We start from the raw sequence: 11,963 nt of genomic DNA on the forward strand, positions 1-11,963 counted from the left end.
TTTAATTTGAAATTTATTCAAAAGAAAAGAAATTACCAGTGCGTCATTATGAGACTGAGACAAGGTCTCAATATCCTCTTCGCTGAACGTGAGAGCATCCTCTGGTATGTAACCCCGAGTTCGCTTTTCCCTAGTAATGGATATTTTCGTTCGCTTGACAACGGGTCCCTGTAGGGCATCTACCCCTCCAATGATCATGTGGATGACGTGCTGTGGTTTTTCTGGTTCGTTCTTCCTGTTCGCCTCTTTTTCCCGAAATTGGTTTTTAGCTCGGTTGCTGAGGAACTCTCGAAGGTGCCCTTCGCTGATCAGTCGGGCTACCTCTTCTCGAAGCTGTCTGCAATCCTCGGTCCTATGACCGTGAGTGCCGTGATATTTGTATATCAAGTTAGGGTTCCTCTGTGAAGGATGATAATAGGTTAAATCTAGGTAATTTGGCGATTGTTTATGCTCCCACTTGATTATATTCCAATATCATAATATGGTTAATTGATGAAAAATAGGCTCTAATTGTGAATTGTATATATTGCAGGATGATGAGCCTAGGTGATGCCTTAAACAGTTGTGATTGGAACCATTTTGGAGCAAGAAAAACCCCTCAGAGCTGAGTACGCTTGAAGACGAGGAACAGAAGAGATGAAACACCGAATTGGACATGCGTGTCCAGGTGCGCGACCGCGCTCCTTTTACCGCGTCCATGACAGAATCTCATCCAGGTGTGCGGTCGCGCTAGTCCAAAATCCGGGAAGAGTTATTTAGGGGCAGAATTGGAAATCTGGAGGAAAACTCACTTAACCTATATAAAGTCAAGCTCGCCCAAGGAAGAAAGAGAAGTTTTTCAGAGTCTAGTGCAAGATATAGAGAGACAAGAGGCAAGGAGGAGATTTGACTGTCAAGTTCTTCTTTTCTTCTCTTGGTTTTTGCTATTTGGGATGAAATTGAACCTATTTGTGATGAACACTAGTATGAGTAGCTAAAACCTATTGTTCTAGGGTCATGGGTGAAACATGAATGTTGTTGTTTGAAGTTTAATTTGACAAAGTTGGTTTATCATATTGGGTTGTTTATTTAATTCTGCTTTTAATTATTTTGCTGAGTAGCTAACAGTGAAATACTATCTACGAATCTTTAGTTGAACTCGAAAGTGGGAACTTTAGATTGCATATAGAATTAAATAGAGCAAGTTTTTGAACCCGGGCCTCGAGGAACGGATTAGCAATTGGGATAGACATATACCCAATTGCCTTGCTTGGTTGAAATACAGGAATTGTAAATGCATTCTTGTTAATCTTAATTTCATAGACATATAGGCATTGAGTTAACTTGAATAGGTGAGTAAGGACTCGACAGATTCTTACGAGTAACATTAACCCTGTCAATCAATAATCCAGGTAAATCGATTAGTCATTTTAATCTAAGAACATAACACGATTGTTAACTAGCCTGTGACCGTGGAATATCCTCTCCTACTGTTTGTTACTCGGAATTGTTATTTGTTTGGTTAATTGCTCTAGTTAGATTATTGCTTGGTAGTTAGGTAGTAAAACAATTACATCTCTATTTTGTGAAAAAACCTCTTGAATAGACAAATTAATTGAGTTTGAATTAGTCAACAGTTAATTATAAGTCTTCGTGGGAACGATACTCTACTCACTACTCTATTACTTGACGATCACGTGTACTTGCGTGAGTGTTTTTGGTCGCAACAAGTTTTTGGCGCCGTTTCCGGGGACTTAGAAATTAGCTACTTGACTGAGTTGAGCTTTTATTATTTATTTATTCAAGTTTTAATTTTCAGTTCACTTTGTTTGTGCCAATACATGTTTTCTTTTCTTGAATGCAAAGAAGTAGAAGCGCAAACAATATCCTTCCTCTTGATCCCGAAATTGAACGAACACTCCACAAATTGAGGAGGGAGGTGGAAGCTAGAACTAGAATTGAAAGAGAGTTGGACATCGTAGTTCAACCACAACCAATTGAGATGGCAGGTAATGAGGAACGCGCGGTAATCGAAGCCGCAAGGCCCCGTCTGGATAATATGACTCAGCTATTGTGAAGCCTGATATCGCTGGGCACTTTGAGCTAAAATAATACATGGTGCAACTGATCCAATCCACAGGGCTATTTGTGGGTTTACCTCATGAAGACCCGCAGAGGCACATTCAGAATTTCTTGGAAATTACGGACACTTACAATTATCTAAACATTTACAAGGACTATGTTAGGTTGACACTTTTCCCCTTTTCACTGATCGGGGAAGCTAAGGAGTGGTTGAATAAGGAGCCAGCAAATTCAATCTGCACTTGGGATGATCTGGCAAGGAAATTCTTAATCAAGTTTTTCCCCACTAAGAAAACAAAGATATTGAGGAGTCAAATTCTTGGGTTTGAACAACGAGCTAGCGAGACACTTCGTCAAGCATGGGAAAGGTACAAGAAGATGCTCAGAGACTGTCCTCATCATTGACAGACGGACGAGGTATTGGATCACACTTTTGTAGATGGGTTAGATGATGCTTCAAAGATGAATCTTGATTCAGTTTGTGGGGGTAGTTGCATGGCCAGACCGTACAGTGAAATCCAAATCTTGTTGAATAACTTCACTACTAATGATAATAACTGGCAATGTGAGGGTGATTCACGAAAGGCAGTTAAGCAAAAATCAGCTGGGTTACTTGAGCTTGACGAAGTGTCAGCCATGAGAACCGATATTGCAAAGCTGGCCAATCAGATGACTAGGATGACAATGCAACAGCCACAGACAATGCAACATGTACAACAAATGACTATTTGTTGCGAACTCTGTGGCGACAATCATATGAGTGATATGTGCCCCACGAATCCAGAATCCATCTATTATGTGGGGCAATAGAACAGAGGTCCACCGAATCAGTATGCACAATATGGAAATTCTTACAATCCAAATTGGAGGAATCATCCCAACTTCTCATGGGGTGGAAATCAATAGAATTAGAATCAGCATAGACCCCAAGGGAGTTTCAATCAACCTCAGAGACCACACCAACAAATGGAAGAAAGTACCAATGATTTGCTAAAGAAGTTGTTGATTGACAATCAGCAACTCATGACTGACTTCAGAAATCTTGAAAGGCAAATGTGGAAGTTAGCAACAAATCAAAACACTAGACCTGTAGGCGCTCTCCCTAGTGATACAGAAAAGAACCCTCAAGTGAATGCAATTACACTTAGAAACGGGAAAGAGCTAGAGGAAGTGCCAAAGAAAAAGAGAGACAAGCTCATACCTGAGGGAGAGTTGATCCCTAAAGTGACTCATGAGCCAAAGAATGATGCTGAAATTCCAGAGCCAGTGGAGTCCCCAAGGCCGCCACCACCTTTCCCCCAGAGATTGCAGAAAAAGAATGATGATCGCATGTTCACAAAATTTCTCTCTATGTTGAGCCAGGTTCAATTGAATATCCCACTTGTTGATGTGCTTCGTGAAATTCCAAAGTATGATAAGTACATAAAAGATATAGTGGATCACAAGAGAAGATTAACTGAATTTAAGACAGTGGCACTTACTGAGGAGTGCACTTCAAGGGTCCAAAATAAGCTCCCTCAAAAGCTTAAGGATCCTGGCAGCTTCACGATTCCTGTGCGCATTGGTAATATTGATGTGGGTCGTGCTCTTTGCGATTTGGGGGCGAGCATAAATCTGATGCCCCTATCTTTGTTCAAGCAATTGGTCCTTGGAGCTCCAAGGCCCACTACTATGATGTTGCAGTTGGCTGATAGATCGATAGCACACCCTGAAGGGGTGATTGAAGATGTGTTGCTGCAGATTGGGAAGTTCATATTCCCTGCTGATTTCATTATCCTTGATTATGAGGCTGATGAACTGGTTCCAATCATATTAGGGCGACCTCTCTTAGCTACTGGTGATGCAATTATCAAAGTGAGAGAGGGAAAGATGATTTTGAGGGTAGATGACGAGGAAGTAGTTTTTAAAGTCTACAAGGCAATCCAACTTCTCTACCACTATGATGAGCTCTCAATGATAATTGTTGTTGAGGCTGATGAGAAAATTCAATATCCGAGGGTATATCTAGACGATTCTCTGGAGAAGGCACTTATTTTGCTTGATAGCCTGGGGGCTGATGAGGAGGTTGAGGAGATGATGCACATCCTTGATACATCTTGTGCGTACATGCAAGGGATACACCCCTTTGAGCCTTTGAATAGGCCAGAGGGACCTCCTCCAAAGCCGTCAATTGAGGAAGCCCCAAAATTGGAGCTTAAACCTCTCCCACCTCACCTGCAGTATGCTTATTTGGGTGACTCTGACACTTTACCCGTTATTGTTTCTTCTGACTTGTCTAAATTGCAGGAAGAAAAGCTGTTGAGAGTGCTACGTGAGCACAAACGAGCACTTGGGTGGACGATGTCTGACATTAAGGGCATTAGCCCAGCCTTTTGCATGCACAAAATCCTCATGGAGGACGGACACAAGCCCAGTGTAGAGCGACAACGCCGACTCAATCCAATCATGAAAGAGGTGGTAAGAAAATAAGTGATTAAGTGGCTTGATGCAGGTATTGTATTTCCTATCTCAGACAGTAAATGGGTAAGCCCCGTTCAATGTGTACCCAAGAAAGGGGGGATGACTGTAGTAGTTAATGAGAATAATGATTTAATCCCTACAAGAACTGTCACCGGGTGGAGAATTTGCATTGATTATAGAAGATTGAACAATGCCACCCGGAAGGACCACTTTCCCCTCCCCTTTATTGACCAAACGCTTGATAGATTAGCTGGCCAAAAGTACTACTTCTTCTGAGATGGTTACTCAGGGTATAATCAGATTGCTATAGCCCTAGAGGACCAAGAGAATACCACATTTACGTGTCCTTATGGCACGTATGCGTTCAAGAGAATGCCCTTCGATCTTTGTAATGAACCTGCGACTTTTCAAAGGTGTATGATGGCCATTTTTACTGACATGGTTGAGAGGTTTGTGGAAGTGTTCATGGATGATTTTTCTGTGTTTGGATGTTCTTTTGATAACTGCTTTATGAACCTTGATAAAGTACTTGCTAGGTGTGAAGAAACTAACTTGGTGCTAAACTGGGAAAAGTGCCATTTCATGGTACGTGAAGGTATATTTTGGGGCACAAAGTGTCCAAAGATGGTTTGCAGGTGGACAAGGCAAAGGTGGAAGCGATTTAAAAATTGCCCCCACCGATATCTGTCAAAGGCATTCGCAGTTTCTTGGGCCATGCAGGTTTTTATCGTCATTTCATTAAAGATTTCTCGAAAATTTCCTCTCCCTTGTGCAGGTTGCTTGAGAAGGATGTCACCTTTAAATTTGATGCTGCCTGTCTAAAGGCATTCGAGGAGCTGAAGGGAAGGTTGGTGACTGCACCAATCATAATTGCTCCGGATTGGGAGCAACCATTTGAGTTGATATGCGATGCGAGTGACTTGGCTATTGGAGCTGTTTTGGGGCAAAGGAGATATAAAATCTTCCACTCCGTCTACTATGCGAGCAAAACTCTGAATCCACCTCAGATGAACTACATAGTCACTGAAAAAGAGTTGCTTGCCGTGGTGTGGGCGTTTGACAAGTTCAGATCATATCTAGTGGGGACCAAAGTCATCGTCTACACAGATCATTGTCACGCCTCCTTTTGCGCGCCCGCCCCCGAAGGGTTAAATGCGCGAGGGGAGTGTTTCCAATTTAAGTGACAATATTCGAAATGGGATTATTTATTTAATTCAGAGTCGCCACTTGGGAAAGGTTTGGCTTTTGGTGTCCCAAGTCACCGGTTTATCTTGAATCCCAAATCGAGGAAATTTTCGACTTTTCCAAATGAAGTCTGCGAACCAGAAATTCTAAGTAAGGAATTCTGTTGACCCGAGGGAAGGTGTTAGGCACCCTCGAATCCCGTGGTTCTAGCACGGTCGCTTAAATTGTTATAATGGCTAAATATCTGATTTAAATACATGTTATGACTTACGTGCTTTTATTAAGTTTAAACCGCTTTTATCATTATCACTTATTTTTATAGAATTGCAACGTCGTGAAAATGCATCTCGAACCACGTCACAATCAATGCGCCCGTGATCGTCAACACATTTTGACTTCGTTGAGATTTGGATTTGGGTCACATCAATGTGCACCCGAATTTAAGAATATAATTTACTTAAACCGTGCCTAAAGAGTCTAACGCGTTATTATATGGTGGAAAGCCATGAGATTCACTAAACGGCCTAGCCTGAATTCTAAATATTATGATTATTTATTGAGGGCCCCGCAATTTGCATTTTTTATTTGGCGAGGCTCGTCTCTATTTTAGAAAGGATATCCTAAAGTGGCTACATTTCTAATGCATTTGTCCCTAAAACTAAAAGAAAAGGGACATGCTAATTTAACTATATGCTTTTGCCTAATCCGGATTCTTATCAATTTCTGATTAATTATTTACAAAGTGGAGGGATGTCATAACTTGTGAAACATACTTTAATTGGACAAAGAAATTACATTCGAGATTGACCCAATGTTATACTTGCGTCCAAACGTTTCTTGAATTGAATTTAACTAGACTTATTGAGGCTGAATTTAAGGGAATTAACTACTATGTCTCATTACTTGCGGGGATTCGAACGCGCTTCTATATGCTGCCTAGCGGGTTATGATAAAGGAAAACTAAAAATAAACAAGGAACATTTGTGTAAGGTGGAAATATTCTATTCTATGCATGTCATTAGTTAAACGGGAATCCAGTCAAAAAATCTATACCAATTCTCCATGCCTTCTATATACTGTACCATTACATCTTGTACCGGCAAACAACTATAAACTAAGATGCAAGAGGCTAAACTTGATTAAGTATTATCTAACTAATCTTTCATTACTGAATCACACTAATCAATTTATACAACAGAAGTCAATATACCACAAGTATTACAAAACAGACATCTAAATTTTTCTTCAAGAACTCCTTTCATTTCATGCTTTTAAACGGTTACAGTTAACACCAAAGTGGAATTTGAAATGTGTACCTGGAAACACTGAAAATGCAAAGGAGAAGAGGAAGAAGATGGGGAAATCAGCAGCAGCAGGAAACAAAATTAACAGTAGCAGCAGGACATAGAATAGCAGCAGCAACAGGGACAGAATAGCAGCAGCAACAAACACACGAAATAATTGAAGTGGGATCAAGACCTCAACTGGGAATACTCAACTAGACCAAGTCTTCGAGTAAAACAACAACAATCAAGCAGACTCAGCTGGGATTTGGAAGAAATCAATGTTGCACAAACAGGTCAAGACTAGTGAAATCAAGACAACAATCAAAAGATGTAATTTCTGATCCTGCCTGTCTGTGTCATCAAAGAGAATTCTTTTCCAGTTTTCTGTTTTCCTCACTTTAATTCTCAAAATGTTCTCTCCTCAAATCCCTCTGTTCTTGTCAATGTCTGTTTCTATGTGTGTGTGTGTATATCTCTCAATGTGTATCACCCTCTCTTTCTTTCAAATTATTCCTCACCGTGTGCCTCTCTCTCTGTCTGTATCTCTGTCTCTGTATCTCTATCAGCTCTCTCTTTTCTCTTATATCCTCACAGTCTGTGTATCCCTCTATGTCTGTATCTCTGTCTCTGTATCTCTATCAGCTCTCTCTTTTCTCTTATATCCTCACAGTCTGTGTATCCCTCTATGTCTGTATCTATCCCTGTATGTATTTCCAACTCCCCTTTTATAAGCCTAAACCTCAGCCCTTTAACAGCCTGTTAGACCCCAAAAGAACATCCCTCCTATGTGCCCTCTTCTTTTCAGTTCCACTTAGTTATTTAAGTATTAACCCCCATCAACATTCCCTGGCAGATTTAACCTTTAAAAGGTTTAATACTTCTTAAACTAAAGCAAAGTATGGGCAGTAGAATATATCTGACAGCATATGCTGTCAAACCATTTTTAAATCCAAAGCCCTTTTATGCAGGAAACAGGCTGTGCACAATGCACATGCTGTGCACAAGTGCACATGCCATCAACTCAGATTTCAATTAACAATCTACCCTCAGATTCAAATATAGCAACTATAAGTGAACCTACTTGATCCTTACTTTGATTCAAACAAAGTTGCAGCAAGCAACAGGTGCAATCGTTAACATTTGAACTACTGAAATTAATTGACGACATTTGTCGACTCGACTATACTAGTTATAACTCATACAATCATAACCAAAAATCAGACATTTAACAGTATCGACACATGATTCGAATTATACTGACTGAGCAAAGTGGTATTCGAGGGACCAATTGCTCAGTCAACATTTGAAGCTCAATTATTCCACAACAAATACATACATACACGCTTATCAGAACAAGTAGAAGAAGATACTCAATCAAACGACAAAGGTTCAGGCAAAGTGGACAGGGCATAGTTGATAAAATTCGGGGACAACCATTACACAACAACAATAACAGCCTTTCAAACAAACATGGACTAAAGAACAAAGAAAAGAGAACAGAACTCACCTCAAATCCCGAAAAATCAAAACCTTAAACTCGGACTCGGTCAGGCCTTTCTTAAGGCTGAACAGACTTTAATCGAAGTGTTTCTCAGATGAGAAACACCTCGATTAAGGTCCATTAGACCTTAATTTCTTTGGCTCGAACAAGACACGGACCAGTGATGAGGAACCCTAAGGTTCGAAAACTAGATCTGGGATTCATGCTTCCCTGGTCAGATTCGGACCAAACCAAGTAAGGTTTGGTCACGAGGGGGTCTGGGGAGTGTCTGGTATGAATTTAGGGCAGATCGGTGTAGATTAGGTTCCGACTCGAATCTTCAAATGAAGATTAGAGAAGGTGGGATAGGATTCGAGGTGTGTGGTTGATAGATTTGGGTTCAGGACGGCAAGGGGGTTCTATGGTGTTAAGGGCAAGGTCACCGACGTTCATGCCGTCGGCCTTCATGGCGAAGGTATGCAGGGGCGGCTAGGGTTTGGAGGGTTGGGGTCTTGGTGAAGACGACCTAAAGCAGGGTGGGTTTGGATTAGGGCGCGGGGTAAAAGGGGAAGGGTTTATATACGGGGTGGATGCATTGATCTCAACCGTTAGATCAATCTAGATCTACGGTCTGGATCCGAGGGCTTAAGTGGAACGGTGTCGTTTCGAGGGTAAAGGGTTTGGGTTGGTCCGGGTGGCAACGGGTCGGGTTCCTCAGTGGGTTATGGGGAATCGATCTTGATCGTTGATCAATTTGAGATCAACGGCCCGGATCGACCTGGATTAACACGACGTCGTTTGGACGCTCTGGTGTTTAGCTGGGACTGGACCGGGTAGGCCTGGTTTTTGTGCATTGTTTGTTTGGGCCAATTTTAATAAATTGGCCCAATCCGGAAGAAGAAGGGATCTTTTTATTATTTTTATTTCTTTTTCTTATTTATTTTAAAAACAAAACTAAGCAAAAATCAAATTAAAATTAAATACACACTCAATACAATTATTTGCACACACACTAAAATATTTCAAAACAGGTAAAATCAAACAAAATAAAATCACGGACGAAGATGCCTATTTATGATTTTCTATTTAACGACCGGATTACGGTTCGAATTATGCATGACACACACATTTTTTGTATTTTGTTTTAATAAAGTAAAAATGGGCAAAAATCGTAAATAACCAACAAAGTGCCATGTAAAAATCCAAAATTTGTACAGCAGGGCCAATTATTATTATTTTTTATTTCTTTTGGAGCGATTGTCGTGTCAAACAAAAATCACGTGCTCACAATCATTCAGCTATCAGATACCTATTTGAGAAGAAAGACGCCAAGCCGAGACTGATTCGGTGGGTCCTCCTCTTGCAAGAGTTTGACCTAGAGATCCGATATCGCAAAGGAACAGAGAATCAAGTGGCTGATCACTTGTCCAGATTAGAAAATTGGAATCATGTAGCTGAAGGGGGTGCAATCAAAGAAACATTCCCTGATGAGCAGTTATTGGCAATCACCTCAAGCACAGCCCCGTGGTATGCAGATTATGTGAACTTTATTGCAAGCGGGGTGACACCACCAGAATTGACACCCGATAATAGAAGAAGGTTCCTGCATAATGTGAGGCTTTACATGTGGGATGAGCCATTCTTATACAGGCGCTGTGCAGATCAGTTGGTGCGGAGATGTGTTCCTGAGAAGGAGATGAATGCCATACTTCATAGCTGCCACGCCTCACCATACGGAGGTCATCATGGTGGAGACAGGACCTCCCAAAAAGTGCTACAATCAGGTTTATATTGGCCAAAATTGTTTAGGGATGCATACGCCTTTGTTAAAATGTGTGACAGGTGCCAAAGAACCGGAACGATCACAAAGAAGCACGAGATATCGCTGCAAAACATTCTGGTAGTGGAGCTTTTTGATGTGTGGGGAATTGACTTCATGGGACCGTTTCCGTACTCCAATGGTCATAGGTACATCTTGATGGCAGTCAATTATATGTCTAAGTGGGTGGAGGCCATTGCTCTTCCCACTAATGATGCAAAGGTGGTGGTAAGCTTTGTTAAGAAGCACATCTTCATACGCTTTGGAACTCCCAGAGTGTTGATCAATGATGGAGGAATGCATTTCTGCAACAAACTGCTGAATAATGTTCTTGCAAAGTACGGAGTCAAGCACAAAGTTTCCACTACCTATCACTCCCAGACGAGTGGTCAAGTGGAAGTATCAAATAGAGAGGTAGAGCGGATTCTTGAGAAAACAGTGAGTGCAAATAGAAAAAACTGGGCAGGGAAGTTAGATGACGCGTTGTGGGCATATCGAACTGCATACAAAACTCCCATAGGTGCTTCTCCGTATAAGTTAGTTTATGGGAAGGCATGTCACTTGCCCGTCGAACTTGAACACAAGGCCTATTGGGCAATTAAAAAGCTGAATATGGATGGGGACTTGGCTGGCGAGAAGAGGTTGCTGCAACTCAACGAGCTTGATGAGTTTTGTTTGCACGCATATGAAAATGCCAAATTTTATAAAGAGAAGACTAAGAGGTGGCATGACAAGCACATCCAACATCGAGAGTTTGAGCCAGGGCAAGAAGTTCTTTTGTTCAATTCGAGGTTGAAACTTTTTCCAGGAAAGCTAAAATCTCGTTGGTCAGGCCCTTTTGTTGTGGTAAGTGTGAAGCCTCATGGAGCTGTGGAGTTGCAAGATATGAGTTCAACTGGTAATTTCTTGGTGAATGGTCAAAGGATAAAACATTACTGGGGTGGTGACTTTGCACGTCACAAGACCTCAGTGAACTTGACGGATGCTTGAGAACATGTTGAGTCGTGATGCGACGTTAAATCAGGCGTTAGATGGGAGGCAACCCATTGAATTGTTGTAACCGTCGTGCCACGACGTTAAATAAGGTGTTGGTTGGGAGGCAACCCAACGATAGTAGTAGTGTTAATTTTGTGTTTTAGGAAGAGCTAACCAATGCAGGTGACAAAGGGCAGGTGCTAAGGCCATCAAACGGGGTAAGAACAGGTGAAAAGTTGAAGAAAAAATCACCCAGATGCGCGCCCGCGTTACTGGACGCGCTACTAGGCGCGCTAAACTGCAAAGTTTCTGCCTTGGCTGCTCACCTGATCGCGCCGTTAAATGCGCTACTAGCGGGACCGCGCATCTGGGCGCGCTAGTAGCTCTTGGGTTCTGTATTGGACGCGCTAAATTTAGCGCAGTCGCGCATCTGGGCGCGCTAGTTCCGTCAAAGATCCGACGTTTTTTCAAGTGGATTTTAATTTTTTCGTTTTTTTTTCTTTTTTTGTTTATTATTTCCCCCATCTAATAAACCCTCCTCCAATACCCTCCCCCATTCCAACCCAAACAACAACAAGCCCTTCCTCCCAACACTCCCAAATCCCAATCCCTCCCGTCCCCCATCTCACGACCCCCTCCCCCCAAGTTCACTTGCATCCTCCCCATTCTCCTTCACCACAGGTATGAGACCTAGTTT

At 41.7% G+C, this 11,963-nt stretch overlaps 1 protein-coding gene across 1 annotated transcript; it reads left to right on the top strand.

The window, feature by feature from the left end:
* The first annotated feature begins 3,027 nt into the window (after nucleotides 1-3,027).
* LOC138885425 (uncharacterized) lies at nucleotides 3,028-4,530 on the top strand. Its single transcript, XM_070166373.1, has one exon. It carries the CDS (start codon nucleotides 3,028-3,030, stop codon nucleotides 4,528-4,530), a length of 1,503 nt encoding a protein of 500 aa, XP_070022474.1.
* The last annotated feature ends 7,433 nt before the right edge of the window (nucleotides 4,531-11,963 follow it).

This window comes from Nicotiana sylvestris, chromosome 2, assembly GCF_000393655.2.
Source record: "Nicotiana sylvestris chromosome 2, ASM39365v2, whole genome shotgun sequence".
NCBI classification, from domain to species: Eukaryota; Viridiplantae; Streptophyta; class Magnoliopsida; order Solanales; family Solanaceae; genus Nicotiana; species Nicotiana sylvestris.